The 16,271-nt window shown below is 47.4% G+C and overlaps 4 protein-coding genes across 4 annotated transcripts; 2 read left to right on the forward strand and 2 right to left on the reverse strand.

Moving 5' to 3' along the window:
• Positions 1-33: 33 nt before the first annotated feature.
• BDBG_17731 (uncharacterized protein) lies at positions 34-9,032 on the forward strand (the record flags this gene model as incomplete). The annotated part of the gene is made up of 9 exons (XM_031725384.1): positions 34-217; positions 303-4,646; positions 4,723-4,878; positions 4,936-5,207; positions 5,954-6,721; positions 6,787-7,879; positions 7,949-8,371; positions 8,494-8,854; positions 8,972-9,032. 9 exons carry the CDS (start codon positions 34-36, stop codon positions 9,030-9,032), a joined length of 7,662 nt encoding a protein of 2,553 aa, XP_031580661.1.
• Positions 9,033-10,246: 1,214 nt separating this feature from the next.
• Positions 10,247-14,711, forward strand: BDBG_08255 (dihydroxyacetone kinase). Its single transcript, XM_002621178.2, has 4 exons — positions 10,247-11,556; positions 11,648-12,161; positions 12,240-12,877; positions 12,969-14,711. The coding sequence occupies exons 1-4, from the start codon at positions 11,550-11,552 to the stop codon at positions 13,601-13,603; spliced, it is 1,794 nt and encodes a 597-aa protein (XP_002621224.1). The 5' UTR covers positions 10,247-11,549; the 3' UTR covers positions 13,604-14,711.
• BDBG_08256 (uncharacterized protein) lies at positions 13,808-14,592 on the reverse strand. Its single transcript, XM_031723486.1, has one exon. The coding sequence runs from the start codon at positions 14,393-14,395 to the stop codon at positions 14,051-14,053; it is 345 nt and encodes a 114-aa protein (XP_031580662.1). The 5' UTR covers positions 14,396-14,592; the 3' UTR covers positions 13,808-14,050.
• Positions 14,712-15,053: 342 nt separating the features above from the next.
• On the reverse strand, positions 15,054-15,934 carry BDBG_08257 (uncharacterized protein; the record flags this gene model as incomplete). Its single annotated transcript, XM_002621180.1, has 4 exons — positions 15,054-15,413; positions 15,478-15,738; positions 15,787-15,859; positions 15,918-15,934. 4 exons carry the CDS (start codon positions 15,932-15,934, stop codon positions 15,054-15,056), a joined length of 711 nt encoding a protein of 236 aa, XP_002621226.1.
• Between the last annotated feature and the right edge of the window lie 337 nt (positions 15,935-16,271).

Raw genomic sequence — 16,271 nt, forward strand, 5'->3', positions numbered from 1 at the left:
GACAAGAGAACCTCTTGCCCATCCCTCTCCACAATGGATGGCGGTGACGAGCTGGATAGCCTGAGGGGCCTGTACCAGGACCTTTCTGCGCTGTCCAGGTCTGCTCTTCCGAACGTCGATAGACTCGTTTTTGAGCTGGAGGCAACCGTTCAAGACTTCAGAAAACTTCTCGACAAGCCGCCAAAGAAAAACGAAAGCCGCCAATCCGTACTCTCCGGTACTATACAAAGTTTTCTCTGCTTGAGCTCTGCTTGAGCTCTGCTTTAGCTTCGAGCTTTAACGCTAATTTCATTGTAAAATAGGCAAAATCACAGTCAACGATGTCGAATACTCTGTCAACGAACAATTCCAGCAGGACGTATTGCAAGTGGCAGATGCCCTGGATGTGGACGAAATAGAGGCAGCCGGTTATTTCTTGCGAGCGCAAGATGATGCAAAAAAATTAGACCGTCCGCCAGTTATGTGCACAATAATACGCTTTCACGAACGTCGATCGTTTCTTCTTGAATGCCTACGCTTAGTCCTGTCTGAGTCTTTCGAGGTTGAGAGGGAAGGCACACAGGCCATCATGCAGGATATTGTTGCGAAAATTCTCGAAATTCAAAATGGCCCCTTGCGAAATGCGTCCCTCTTCGCTAGAAAATGCATGGATTCTATGGCTGATATCGAAAAGTGGCTGGCGCGATTGTGCGATCTAGCCCAGAAGGCCACAATTGTTGGACAAGCTCAGGAATCAGATATTGAAATTATAGAATATCAGCGCACCAGCCTTGGGAAGGAACATGAGTCGATTGGTGCGATAATCTGCTATCTTTTCAAGGGCACTTTCACCAGCTCCGAAGATCTCCGCATACTACTGGACCGGCTAAGGAAGCTGGATAAATTCGACATGATATTAGTCCATTATATCCCAGCAATAATCTCATCGGTATCTCAGTACGGCTCTCCTGAAGGTTCGGGATCTCTTCGTGATGCAAGATCCCTGCATCAGGCCATTACATCTTCCAAAGATCCTCAGGACTGGGCTCTGACACAATTCCATGCTGCTACAACGGCATTCTGGCTTGCTGAATACGCGGGCTGGTATTTTGAATCCGGCCCTGCATCTCCCCTTCAAGGCGTTAGCCCCGAGAAGGAGGCCGCAGATCTCTCTAAATCTTTTATTACGGCGCTTGACGATGGGGCCTTGGAGTTTATGCTGCAGGTCTGTGGCGGAGTCAGCCAGAACGAGTGGCGTGATCCAGCAAGAACCGAGTTGGTTAACCTGCTCCTCAAGGATAGTACACCCTTGACAGTGGAACCGGACTCGTCTTCTCCGTACTTTTATGCATTACTCATGGAGCACTTCGAGATATTTATCGAATCTCTCATTGCTAATATGCCGGATGCCATCAGAACACTGAAGTCCGAGGAAGATATTCAGCGTTTGGACCAAATAACGGCTCTGCGGGAAGGCCTAACCTCAAACTTGCACCGCGGCCCCATTGAAACACGCATGCATTTTGAAACATTGCTTGTGATAATGGCGTTTGCATTTGAACATAGGGTGGAGGCTGCGCAGGCATTTTGGACGGATCCAGAAGGAAATTTGTACGGATTTCTCCTATGGGCGTCGAAACGTCAAACTGTTCCTCGGGCGAGTGGCTTTTGTGAGATGCTTTGCTCCATCTCGGAAGGAGAAGAAAATTCTTTATCGGCACACAAATTCCTGTTAGATGAGGACAAAACCTCTGCGAAATTCAGGAGATCCACCTCGATGAGCTGGATTCAAATGATTGATGAACTACAGCTCTACGCTACTAAAGCTACGGAACGACCTGCAGCGGCACCTCCGTCAGTTTTTCGTATTCGGAAACTCGAGCCGGCCGAAATAGATGAACCTGAAAGTCCAGTGATGCTTACCTCGTACCTGAGGCTCATCAGCCACTTGTGTAAACAGAACTCGGAAATCCGGGAATGGATACTGCAACACCCAACTCTAAATCTTGTCAACATTCTTCTAACCCTATGTGACGCCCCCATTCCAGGTCACCTAAGATCCAGCATATTTGTCACTTTGCGGTTTCTGATGGTGGACAGGACATCGCTCCATGGAAACGAGATGTGGATTGCCCTTGACCAATGGATTTCCGGTTCAGGCTCCCAAACTTCTGCTCTCGCAAAAGTGCCCCTTGCAGCGAATTCGCCTGGATGGAACGAACGCCATGCCTTCCAAAAAATAACAGAAACTTTTGATCAAACTTTTTCCTTTGTTGAGCTCCTAGATACGCTAGCATCTCCTCCCATCGATTTGATGAATTCGCAGCTCTCTCTCCCATTTCCAGAATCATTAGGGTCTTCTTACCGAATGCCTGGCATAGAGCCCTATATCGACTTCGTCATCGGCCAAGCACTCGCTACTAGATGTATTGACCTTCATGAACCCCAGACTCGCCATCTACAATTGGCGTGCTTCAATTTTATCGTCACCTGTATTCAAAATTTTAACGAACACCTTATTTCAATCGTAAGCCAATCCTCTGTTCCACTAGATTCCGGCTTACGGTCCTCTTCGCTAAACGCATACATTCGATTGCATCCATTCGCGAGAGTGATGGAGTGGTTATTTAACGAGGATGTTCTAAAGGCGATATTTGCAGCTGCCCATCAAAACATTGATGATGTGGCGAGGGCTATGTCTGATTCAATTATCCTTCGATCTTTGCTCCGCGGCATTGACGTTATGAACCTTATTATGGACCACCAGTCGACCTACTTCGATATCGTACGCCCGTTGATTAAATCTCAATCCAGACAAGCTGCAACTACTGTGGCCAACTCGTCCCTTGCATCGTTCGAAGACAGCGTCATTGGTAATCTTCGTGTAGTCACGGATTTATGCCTCTATTGCGGCACTGGTCACCCGCAATTAACTCTCGCTTCGCTGGCGCTTTTGGAGAAATTATCAAGCTCGCGGAAGTTAAACAAAGCTACTTCATCCACATTATCCCGTTGGCAGGCATCAAATCAGATAGTGGAGCTATTGAACACCGATGTCGAGGCAGATCGCATCGCCCGCTCCCTGGCCTCGCAAATGGGGATTGATATACGCGAACTAGAAAGCGGCCCTGGATCTGCCGGTTATCTTATCAAGCTAGGACTTGTGAACTTACTGGACCGCTGTCTTAGTATCAACCCTGAAAAGCCAAGTATGGCTCACTTACTTCTAGGGTTTTCTTGCCTCGGAAACACTCTTGATATCGCAGGAGGAAGTTTGTTCCAAGATCAAATGTCGCTTTTGCATGCTATCATCGAACTTGCCCGGAGCTACCCTATCGAGGTAGGTGGAACCATAGTGGATTGGATGGTGCATCTAAAAGAAGCGAGTTTCCGAGTGCTTCGGCATCTCTGGTCTTCGAAATTGTCATCAGCTCTGGTGCTACCAGAACTTCATAACAGGGGTTTCCTTGTTTCCCTCTTTTCAACTCAACCTCCTGTTGGTCCAGAGACCCTTTGGAATAATTTGCAAACTTCCGATCCAGAGTTTTGGTACTTGGCGTCATCTGCTTCGCTCTCAGAGTTCCTTAGCTATCGAAGCATGCTTTTTGACTACGCTGTCACAGAAATTCGCTCCATTTCGAACCACGGGGCCCCGTCTCTGCAGAGGGATACCCTAGGCACCTTACTGGGAAGCTCCGTCGATGAAAGCAATCGTTCTTTTACCCATGCCTCCTTCTTTGATCTTTTTGACTTCGCAGATTTGGACATAGACGACATAAAACCCCCACCCAATATGAAATTCTTTCACGACATTAACCTAGATATTTGCGCCAAGCCTCAGGGCGATGGTACTTTGATCCTTTACGACCTTGATAGTGTGAGAGAGCTTCTTGACTTCACAAAGCAAGATTTTCTGCAAGCCGGACTGGTGACGGCGCAAGATGAGGAACAACTCGTGGCCGAACGAGAGAGTATATTGCTCTTCCTCCACGCCCATAATCAAAGTAGGAAGATTCGAGTAAACCGCTGCTCAGCTGTCCGATCGTGGGCCGAACTTGCAACCACGATCATCGTTATGTGCGATATGGACGCAGGTCAAAGATCGATGTTGATATTGCACATCCTGCAGGTTATTCTTCCGAAACTCGAGAGCTCTGTCGTAGATAATACGTCAGAGGCCATTGAATTAGGGCGTTTGGCGGAATCATTGCTAGAAAAGCTTGGTTCTGGTCCTTCCACCGAAAGTTCCAACAAGGGAGCTGATATCATAGACGAACGACTTTACCATCTCTTCCAAACATGTCTTTGTGGGATCCCTCTGGCTCTCGAAAACAGCCCCTTGAGAGAATGTCTTTACAACATATGCTCTCAATACTTATCGCGCATTACCCGCAATGGATCCGAACACAAGCGCTTTGGAAACCACTCACAACAGGTTGTCAAGGCTTCTGGTTCATCGCTCGTAGAGGTTGTGTGTGACGATGCTTATTCAGGACAAGAAACCTGCAGAATATCCGCCCTGCTCTTACTGAATCTTCTTGCTGTTCTTGATCGCCAGCAGTCTTCATCTCTACTCATAGATCTGATTGCCCAATCGAACCATCTCGCCATGTTTGTAGATGTTGTCGGAGCGATACCCTCAGAGTTCCGCAATGCACCAGCCAGTGGTAAGTTAATATGTGCCTTCTCTTCGATATCACGCCTAGCCCGTTGCTTTCCGCCGTCTAACATCATATTTTTCAGAAACTTCGCGTCTACTGGTTTACTACGATGCCCATTTATCATTACTTCAGCAGCTTTCTCAGTCACGACTTGGAGCAGAGCGCATATTGGATGCGGGCTTGTTCCAAGCTATTAAAGAGTCCCAGCTTTTTGCTACTGACCCTGATATTGGAATCGGTAAAAGTCGTCTTCACCTTTAAACTATGATGTGATACCTGACTCAATAAATTTCAGATATCGACAACCCAGACGCTCTCCGGAAATATTATGACCTGCTTCTCGCTGTGATGCGCGTGGTTGTATCAGCCGTTTTTGCGCGTGGCTTACACAACCAACAGGTATTTGACCAAACGCGCACTTTCCTTTCAGGAAATCGACAAAGCATGGTTGGAATATTTAAGCGGTATGCAAAAATCGGTGGACTGGATAGAGGGGAGGCTAGTGAAACTCTGGATGACCTAGTTAAATCATATGTCGCACTAATTGATGCTGTTGGATTTCTTGAAGTAAGTCTCCCTTCTCCTTCTTTTCTTTTCTGCTATTTGCTTGCTGAGAGAGGGATATTGATGCCAACTATTTGCCTCAGTTCGAGGAAGAGCAGTCGACTGAAAGATCAGGAACGATGTTATTTTCGTAGATGTCCGTATGTCTGTACAACAGTTCGAGGGCCCGCTAGAGGTTCCTGTGGAGGAGGCATTTAGAATAGGATAAAAAACTTACATGATAGCTCTGGTGGCCTTTCTGTCCCAAGCTCTGTCATTTCTTCCCCCCCTTTTAATTGCGTTGCTTGCTAGCAATCAGCAAAATATGATGTGTAATAAATAAGAGGCAAATCTGGTGCAAAGAACTGGCATTACTTCTATATGCGGTTTGATGAGCAAACATATAAGTCATCTTCCATCTTCTTTCATCTCTCTTCTTTCTCATCATCTTCTATCATTGCATCCATCAAAGCTTCACAAATCTGCACTGGCTGGTATCCATCCCATCTCTTTATTTTTGCCAGTGGGAGCTCTCAATCGCCTCGGCCAATCGGAGCGCTACAGCTATCTCCGTCTGGCGGTTAAGGTCAACAACGTCAAAACTGCATCTCTAAAGCCTCCCTCTCAAGAACCTCGGATTGCATTTCCAACCCGTTAGAAGAGGTAACATATTCACACTATTATGATTATGCCCTTTTCTGGACCCTTTGTTTGATTTTATGACCAAGGCTAAGATCTGATGGACTTTGGATATCAATCGAGAAAAATAGATGCAGCATTCTACTAGGCCTGCACCGAGGGGCGGGAACAACAAGTCTGTAGGCAAGCGGAAACATACTGACCAAGACCCTGAACACCGCGAGGACCTGGCACGAAAACAGACGACTATAACGGACTTGTTTGAGAACGGTGGGAATAACGTATCCAAAAACGGTAGAGTGGAGCTTCTGTCACCCAACTCCAAGCGCGTGAGGCAAGATATATCGCATCCCCAAACCGCAGCCGCTTCCACCTCCACCTCCCCCCACCAACCCATCGCAGTCGAGAAGATGTACACATTCCCACAGAACAATACCGATTTGAAATCACCTACTAGTACAGCTGGACTGAATCCATCGCCTTCGAATTCAAATGGTGCCACCCAGACGACATCGCGCGCCTTCAATTGCATGGCAAGGCCCAGCAACTTCACGCCACACACGGGAGCTAAGAAGCTCGTTGTCAAAAATCTACGGGCCATACCGCGTCTGGATCAGGATCTATATTTCGAAAAGGTCTGGTCGCAACTGGACTCCGCTTTGACGGCAATCCTCACAGGTCAGAAGCCAGAACAGTCGCTTGAGGAGCTTTACAGATGGGCTGAGAATGTATGCCGGCAAGGGAAGGCTGCGGTTCTGGCCAAAAGACTGCAAGTCCGCTGCGAGGAACACGTATCCAGGACTTCCCTAAAGACCCTACTAGCGAGAGCCGCGGACGGTAATGACGTTGATATCTTGAAATCGGTTGAGGAAGCTTGGTCTACTTGGAATACCCGTTTGGTATGTGGTTCTCTTCCCACGATCAAGTTCTGCGTGATACAAATATTGACTATTCGCCGTCCTAGGTTATAATACGTTCCATTTTCTACTACTTAGACCAATCCTTCCTACTCCATTCAGCAGACAACCCAGTCATTTACGAGATGGGCTTAATCCAATTCCGCAAGGCGATCTTCTCCAACGATATACTGCGACCTCGAATCTTGCAAGGGGCTTGCCAACTGATCGAACTTGACAGGGAGGAAGACAGCTCGGCAGTTGACCCGAACTTACTCAGGCGTGCCATCAAACTATTTCATGACCTGGGTGTCTACAAGAAGCATTTCGAACCATGCATGCTTCAAGCCTCAGACAAATACATCGCTAGTTGGGCTGGTAAGCAAGCATCTCATTGTGGGCTTGCCACCTACGTGGAAAGATGTCATCTCCTGGCCGACCGTGAGATGGCTAGGTGTGATCTATTCGCACTGGATAGGAGTACCAAACAAAGCATCTCTCAAATGCTAGATCGTTATTTGGTTTCAGACCACACCAATCTCCTAATTAAGGAGGATGATATCATCGAACTTCTAAGCAAGAATGACAAAGCTCCTCTGGAACAGTTATACACGCTACTCCAACGACAAGATCTGGGGCCTAAAGTGAAACCAGCATTCTCCGCGTATATTATTAGAGAAGGGTCTGGTATCGTATTTGATCAGGAGAACGAAGATAAGATGGTTGTGAGGCTCTTGAAATTCAAGGAAAATTTGGACAAAATATGGAAGGATGCGTTCCACAAAGATGAAGCCTTAGGCCATAGTCTTCGAGAGGCCTTCGAGAAGTTTATCAATGAAACAAAGCAGACAGGGTCGAGCTGGGGTACTGATAACCCAAAACCCGGCGAAATGATCGCAAAATACGTTGATATGCTACTTAGAGGAGGTGTCAAGGCTATCCATGGCCTGGATGGAGAATCAAAGAGCGGGAGCGCAGCCTTGGTTGATGAAGATGCGGAAATCAACCAAAAGTTGGACCAGGTTTTGGATCTTTTCCGTTTCGTCCATGGGAAAGCTGTTTTCGAAGCCTTCTACAAAAACGACCTTGCCCGTCGTCTTCTTATGGGTAGAAGCGCCAGTGATGAAGCCGAAAAGAGCATGCTTGCACGACTCAGATCAGGTTCGTATATTACAGTCCTCGCCCTAGCCCCTAACAGATATCTTTACTAATAACTCTGAAAACGTCTAGAATGTGGATCGAATTTCACTCATAACCTTGAGTCGATGTTTAAGGACATGGATCTTGCGCGGGACGAAATGGCCTCGTATAACGCGCTTCTAGGACCAAAGAGAGACAGACCGAAGATGGACCTAAACGTAAACGTTATATCAGCAGCTGCATGGCCAACATATCCAGATGTGCAGTTGAAAATACCAAAGGACATATCCAGCGCGTTGAATGGTTTCGAGCAGTTCTACAATAACAAGTACAATGGTAGAAAACTTCACTGGAAACATTCTCTTGCCCACTGTCAGTTAAAGGCGAAGTTTCCGAAGGGGAACAAGGAAATTGTCGTCAGCTCGTTCCAAGCTGTTGTTCTTCTCCTGTTCAACGATGTGGAGGATGATGCCACTTTGTCATACGTTGAAATCAAGGAAGCTACCGGCCTGTGTAAGTTCTATATATATATATATATATATATATTGTCTTCCCCTATTCTTTCCAAGTTAAAACATCTCACAATGTCACCCTCCCTTTACTATCCGCTTGGCTAACTCCAGCCCTCATCCCAGCTGATATCGAATTGAAACGAACCCTCCAATCCCTGGCCTGCGCCAAATATCGGGTCTTGACAAAGCGCCCAAAGGGCCGAGACATCAACGACGATGACATATTTACTTTTAATTCGAACTTCTCGGACCCCAAGATGCGCATCAAAATCAATCAGATCCAACTCAAGGAGTCCAAACAAGAGAACCAGAGCACGCATGAGCGTGTTGCGGCAGACCGGCATTACGAGACACAGGCAGCCATCGTCCGAATTATGAAAGCACGCAAAGTCATCACACATGCGGAGCTGTTGGTGGAAGTAATTAATAAAACGAAGAGCAGAGGTGTGCTGGAGCCTGCTGGGATCAAAACTAATATTGAAAAGTGAGTTTTCTTATAAAAAATGACTCCTCACTGACTCTTTCTATGTCCATCCCCCAGCCGTTGGTCCTTTTGTAATTACCGGGTATAAACTAACGTACGATTCTTCGCTATTTCTAGGCTCATTGAACGGGAATACATAGAACGGGAAGAAGGAAACAAATACCGATACCTAGCTTGAAATTGGAATGCTCGTTTTTTTTTTTTTTTTTTTTTTTTTTTTGCTTCTAATTCTGTCTTGGGGGATATCTATGCAGGAGGTTCATTGCTGGAAAACGAATCAACTAAATCTTCATCCATGTCTGTGCCAGACCTTCTCTCCTATTTTATCGAGCTTGTCATTTGAAACCCCCCCTTTTTTTTATTTTCCGCGCCTGGTATCGTTTCTTTTTGAATCACGTTGACATACATTTTGAAAGGAAGAAGCAAGAAGGCGAACGACAATCTCGCGCTACTAATGATGATAATGATGATGAACCCACCTTCCCACTACTTTTTTAGTATTTCTTTTTTGTCGTTCTTTGATATTGCTTCTTTCGCTTGCGCATAACAGGATGGGAGCATAATGGAATGAGGGCGCTTGTGAGAAAATAGTTTCGGAAGAGCGGCAGTTACGGGATTTGGGATGCATGAAAGTTCTGGATGTGTTCCTCGTTTGTTTGTTTGAAGCATCCCCTTTTGCCTCTTTTGTTTGTCTCTTTCGTTTTCCTCTCATTCAGATTCCCACGCATTTTATTCCCACCATTTCTGGGATAGAAAATTTTTCTCCAAATCGATTGAACGATGTCCAGATTTATACACACCACCACTTGCATAACCACACCACCGCTAGTAAAAATCGAGTTTAGCTCAATAATCGACTTTCCATCAATTAATACGTAAAAAAACTAGAAAGCTTATGTTCACAAAGAAATCACTGCTTGCCCATCTGCCATCACTGCGGTGGCAGAGGGGTCTACAGTAGAGGGTAGCAGTACTGCACCTCCTCATTCCTTCTTCTCAGGGGCTGTAGGATGTGATCAGCTTATGAGCCGAGAGTCTACTACTGTACATGTAAGGCTCCTTCACACACAAACGCTACCGGCTCAAATTGCTGGGGAATAAACAATACTCCACATATCTATCCACTTTATGTCATAAGTCACAGGAGGAGAGGTCGAAAACGGAGTTGTGGAGTAGTCGAGTGCCCTCTATAGATACCTGAGAGAAGCGGGAGTGAACAATAGTATTGAGAGGTGTTCTTTACGCTGCCAAACCAGAAGCAACATAGTTGACTACTCGTGGACAAGTTTATTGTGATCAGATGAATGTTTTCGGCGCTGTCCAGATTTACTAGGGGGTTGGATCTATATATAGCGGTTCTCGAAGAGTTCCATGCGCCGGAAATGCCTAAAATGGCAATCCGATAGGCGATGTTCTACGGATGGGGCTCTGTGACGCGTTCGTCACGTCAAAACATCAGGAATTCCAAGTTCATACAAAAAACTCCATGTGCTTTGGCCTTCATGTGGCTTTCCCTAGCTTTTCCCTGTGCAGTGTGACGCGTCTGGCTGTTTTCGGCTCTCCCCTCTCCCCTCTCTCCCTCGTATTGTCTACGCTTCTATCCCTTTTGTCACACTTAAAACCGAATATAATATATATATTGCTCGTCGGAGTCTATGTATATGGTGATACAGTAACTAGCACAGCTCTCAAGAGCCCTCGGCCGAGAATTCCATCGTATCGGGAGACCGACATCGGTTCATTATTGTACTGAATCTCTCGATCAATTGTAATAATACGACAACAATGTCAAGAATGCTCGACTGGACCGGACTTGATTCCATTCTCCCCCCAGTGGCAACCCGCAAATTCATCCCACTTGCCTTCCAGTGTTGACTAAGCAGGCCGTACCCCCACCAAACGCGGGCTCCAGCTGAAGCGGCGTATCTGACAGTACAGCAATTAATTACACCGTAGCTCAAAAATACCGGCAATGAAAGGTGCTGCCGTGCCAAGACTCCGCGTCTCTGCTGCGTTACCGGCGCAAAACGGCTTTCTGCGCGCGAAACGGCCGAGGATATTTATATTGCTCAGGCCGCCAGTGACATCGGGGCTATCACAAGCGCATATAAGTGCCCAATATCAAGACTTTCGAGACCAGGTATGGAACAATAATAATGCAGGGGTTTCTCGGGACCGTTCTTGGCTGTATCGTACATACCATACAACTTAGCAACCCTGCTCTGATAAAACACTGAGGAAGCTATAGGTAGTGTGGGGGGAGGATTGGGCATCCGCATCCCAGCGTATGTATGTTATGCGCGGGAAGTATTACACCAAGTATTCTTGGGTGACTGTGGGGGTATGATTCGAGGGCTGATATTGCATGGTGTCTGCTGGGTTCGATATAAGAATAACAATACAAGAAGATCCCCGTCCTCTTCCCCTCCTCCAGCCCCTCTCCTCCTCCTCCTCCTCCTCTTCGTCTTGCTCTTCCTTTCAACTCGCGCACTCTTTTATACCCTCTTCCATTCTCTATATTTCTCTAATAATTGTTTGTGCCTGGTTTTGCTCTTACTTGTGCTGTAATTCAAATACCCTTGCGGCTTACTGTTGCTCCTTGCCTCCGCGAATCTGGTCAGGTCAAGGACATCAAAAAATTACTTGTCCCCCCTCCATATAGAGAGCAGACCAAGACCCCAATTCTACCTTCAAAATGCAGAGTATGTTGCTTTCCTCCTATAGATTGACAGACGGACATATCACTGCACTATATCTATGGCCACAATGCTGACCTTTTACTCCTCCATGAAGCCAAACACTTCTTCGCCGATCCCACCCAGGTTGTCAACTCCGCCCTCGCATCCCTCACCCTCACAAACCCCTCCCTCGCATTCGACCGTCCCAACAAGATTGTATATCGTCGCCCTACCTCAGATTCCTCCGCAAACCCAAAAGTCTCCATTGTCTCCGGCGGTGGTTCCGGCCATGAACCCGCTTTTGCTGGCTACGTGGGCAAGGGCCTCCTAACCGCCTCCGTGGCTGGTACTATATTCGCCTCCCCTTCCGCTGAGCAGGTCAGGACTGCGGTTATGGAGCGCATTGAAACCTCCAAAGGTGTCTTTATTATCTGTATGAACTATACCGGTGACGTCATGAATTTTGGGATGGCGGTGGAGAAGGCGAAAGCGGCGGGGATCAAGACAGAGTTCTTTGCAGTTGGTGACGATGTCGGTGTTGGAAGAGCAAAGGGTGGTAAGGTTGGCAGGAGAGGTATTGGAGGCGGTATTCTGGTATTGAAGATTGTAGGCGCGCTTGCGGAGTCAGGGTAAGTTATGGACGCTGTCCAAGTATCACCTTTTCGAGTTATCAAATGAGTTACGTTGTTAACATTTAATATTTATAGCGGGTCTCTGGATGATGTATATCGAATCGCACAGCTTACTGCGGAGAACACTGTCACTCTTGGAGCTTCGCTCGAACATGTCCATGTTCCTGGACGAGAAATTCCAGATCCCAATTCCGACGAAATGATACCCAAAGATGAAATTGAAGTGGGAATGGGAATCCACAATGAGCCAGGCTCCCATCGAATCAAAGCTAACGGAGAAGAACTAATCAAGGGAATGCTTGTCCAGCTGCTGGATCAGAATGATCAGGATCGTGCGTTCTTAAAATACTCCGCTTCAGACAAATTTGTCCTCCTCGTGAACAACCTTGGAGCCGTGAGCACACTGGAGTTATCCGCGGTAACTGCTGAGGTTACAGCCCAGCTGGAGCGGGATTACCAAATCAGACCTGTCCGCACAATCCAGGGAACCTTCTTGACCAGTCTAAATGGAATGGGATTCAGCATCTCCCTTCTTAGACTAGCTGACACGGGTCTTGGGCCCGGGAAATCGCTTCTAGATCTTCTAGATGCCCCCTCTGAAGCCGTTGGTTGGTCAGCTCCCGTGGCAACTTCGACTTGGGAAAATCAATCAGATGCTACATACGACACCAAGAAAGCAGTTGTCGCTGAAGAAACCCCCTCCAACCTCAAACGTACGCCTTTCACACCACCCCCCCCCCTTTTTTTTTTCTAAACCCCCTTGCCCCATCCACTAACCCCTACTGACACAATCGAGCCCTCCAGTCGATCCCTCCGTCCTCAAAAAAGCCCTAGCAGGCGGGCTTAACCGCGTAATCGACGCCGAACCTCTTGTAACCAAATACGACACCATCGTCGGCGACGGTGACTGCGGCGTCGGCCTCAAGCGCGGCGCGGAAGCCATCCTCTCCTTCCTCAACGACCCCTCCCCCACCACCCCGCTAACAGACGACCTCGTCACCTCTATCAACAAAATCATCCCCATCGTCGAAAACGTCATGGACGGCACCAGCGGCGCTATCTACGCCATCTTCCTCAACGCCCTCGCCCACAGCATCCGCGAACAAGCTCCAGCATCCCCAACCCCCGTCACTGCCAGGGAATGGTCCACCGCGCTTCACCACTCCCTGCGCGCGCTGGGGAGATACACCCCCGCGCAAGTCGGTGATAGGACGTTGATTGACGCTCTTGCGCCGTTCGTTACGACGCTGGCGGAGTCGGGCGATCTGGGTGCGGCTGCAAAGGCTGCGGAAGATGGCGCGGAGGCCACGAAGCATATGAAGGCTAGTTTGGGCCGGTCTGTATATGTGGGTAGTGAGGAGGAGTGGATTGGGAAGGTGCCGGATCCGGGAGCGTTTGGGCTCGCGCAGTTTTTTGGGGGGCTTACGGATGCTGTGTAGATTTAAGCGCTTATTTAACTAATAGCTAAATAGCTAACTAGGTTGTTTTAAATGCACAACATGAGTTTTAATGGAGGTTTTTTTTTTTTTCCCTTCTACTTTCTCTTAAAGAAAATGCAAATACAAATTTAATCTATTTATGTTGGAACAAAACAACGGATCGATCCTTAAGGTGGGGATAACACATCTTAAGATCATATGTCACGCACCCGGACCCCTATTTCATTCGTGGGACTCATTTGATATATACTTCGTTGTCTTTCGACCATGATAACTGCAAAATCGTGTATCCGATATTTAATCGAAACCATATAGATATAACAACATAATTCCAATCATCGCTCATCAACAATTACAATACCCACTTACCCCTTAATCAAAAGAACATCCAACCCCAAAGCCCACAACAACCTCCCAACCTCCCCCAAACCCGAAACCCGTGCAGCCCTAGACTTCGCACCGCCCACACTCCCCCTCACAAACCCCAACGTGGCATTCCACTCTGGCACCGACCTCCCAAAAGCAACCGATCCGACCTCTCTTCATCAATCGACCCTTATTACCTAGGATGAAAAGCCCGGACATGACCACCTGCGCCACGCGCGCGTTGAAAGAGCCCGAGACCCGGGGTACGAGGACGGGGTCACCAGCCCAGTCTCCTTGTATTCTCTTGATGGGGCTGAGGAGGGAGCCGCCGTGGAGGAGAATAGTCGGTATCGGAGATGCCGGTGCAGATGCGCTGTAGGCGGGTTCATCATTGTTGTTATTGTTGTTGCTGGGCATGTTGGTCATATCGTAGATCCATATGGGCCCATGGTTGCCGAGCTGTTTGAATAGATGGTTGGTAAAAAATCATTTCAGTATCTAACCGATGCACTGGTTTGTTGCTTGAAAAAACAAACGACGTACGCCATCCCGGTATAAGGATGGATCTCCTGGTAGTTGGAGTAACTGGCATGCCTCAATGGAGAAGCTGTGAAGAGATCCAGGGAGTGATTTACTTCCGCTGCAATCCAATATAGAGAGCAGCTTCAATAAATATGTGCTGGAAATCAATAAATCCAGACATAGATCCCAAAGCGGGATATCTAGTTCACTTGTAGAAAAGGGCTCCGGATAACAAAATATGTGATTGAACCTGAAGCGGCTTCCATTCAAGAGAACACAGCAACATACCATACAAAAAGAATGCGTAAGGGAACTTGCTTCAGGCACCATATGATCCTTCAGAGAGCCTTCTAGAGGCACTTTGCTGATTGATCGTTTTCAACTGTTCTGCTATGCGTTCACTGTTCCGTGCAATACTAGGCCATCACCAATCCGTTTACTGAACTGCCCTGCGGGTTTAATGTCGTTCAGCGAAACATCCGCTGATCTCTATTTTATACACTGATTTGGGTCATAGCTCATGTATTTTGGCCCGCTTATCCGCAGTAAGACAAAGTGATTTTCACGTCACCAGCTTCAATACCAAATCAGAGCCAAGCTCTGCATTCCAGTCCAACAGTGAACGGAGTTCCCCATCACCATAAAGCAGAGTTCGGGCTTTGCAAGCAGCGTAATGAACAACCAAGTCGCGGTGAGGAGATCCACCGCCTGGCTCATCCCGACTGGTGTGCTCATATGTAAATTCTATGAGCTCAAGTATCTGCGAAGTTGTATTTTTGTCGAGGGAGAAAACACAGAGGTCTCGGTGTAGAGACTTCAGGCACTTCGCCCTCAAGGTGTCGACAAGATATTTCGTCGCAAAAACGTATAACTTGGCATGGAACAGAACGTTAGGCTCGGTTTGAGATAGATGCTGGCTCTCCTGCGAAATCCCGAGCAGTAAAGTTCTGCCAGAGGTGGTTAAAGGGACAATTGTGGCAGGTTACCTCTTCCTGCCAAGGAGGGTCATTCCACTTGCATTTCTTCCCTTTCTTCCTGGAGTTCAGCCGATAAGAAGACTCCATAATGTGCACCTCAAATTCATTAGCCGGGGAAGGCTCAACAGTTTTGTGACCATATTCTGAATTCTCTGAAGACGTCAGGTTTGGCGTTGTGTAGGTACTGGTGTACAAGAACTCGCAAAACGTGAGAAAGGTGTCTTCCTCCACGTCCTCCAGGACCGCAAGCCGCGAATTCGATTCTTGCATCTAGCCATTATTGATCAATGCATAGAGAGGCTCTGAAATGTTTCGCACAGCACCTGCGTGGATCGTCAGGCTGGAACGGTCCTTGCCAATGAGAAATGTGAAGGCAGGGGTGCTGAAGATGCTATGACTGTTAGCATAAAAACTTGTGAGGCAGCTGAATGTTCAAGTACGATTCGTACCTTTTGTAATCAGCCATTTTCACACCAGATCAAGGATTAGGCTTCCTTCCTCCAAGATATATTGAGAGATTAGAACACTGGCGGGCGCGGTAGTGAAATAAGTGTCATCCAGCAATCCCATAGAGCTCGCGATGATGGGGTGAGCCAGCTAGTCCAATGAAATCGCGACACAATTTATATCTGCAGTGACATGTCATCATGAGAAGGAGCAAAAGGAACAAAGCCATCTGCTATCTTTCATGGCTCTGATAGGATGGATATGTACTCTATTCCATCCTCTAGCCAGCTAGCATGAGCACCCCCTGACCTCCCGCAATTGTGCATGGTTGGACATATTATAGTTCTAAGGCTGGT

Source organism: Blastomyces gilchristii (genome assembly GCF_000003855.2).
Source record: "Blastomyces gilchristii SLH14081 genomic scaffold supercont1.23, whole genome shotgun sequence".
NCBI lineage: Eukaryota > Fungi > Ascomycota > Eurotiomycetes > Onygenales > Ajellomycetaceae > Blastomyces > Blastomyces gilchristii.

Bases quoted from the DNA above. Each gene is read 5' to 3' on its own strand.
- BDBG_08256 (XM_031723486.1), bottom strand. From the start codon at position 14,395: ATGACCAACATGCCCAGCAACAACAATAACAACAATGATGAACCCGCC.
- BDBG_08255 (XM_002621178.2), top strand. The intron at 12,162-12,239 runs GTAAGTTATGGA...TAATATTTATAG, and splicing joins GGCGCGCTTGCGGAGTCAGG to CGGGTCTCTGGATGATGTAT. The intron at 12,878-12,968 runs GTACGCCTTTCA...CGAGCCCTCCAG, and splicing joins AACCCCCTCCAACCTCAAAC to TCGATCCCTCCGTCCTCAAA.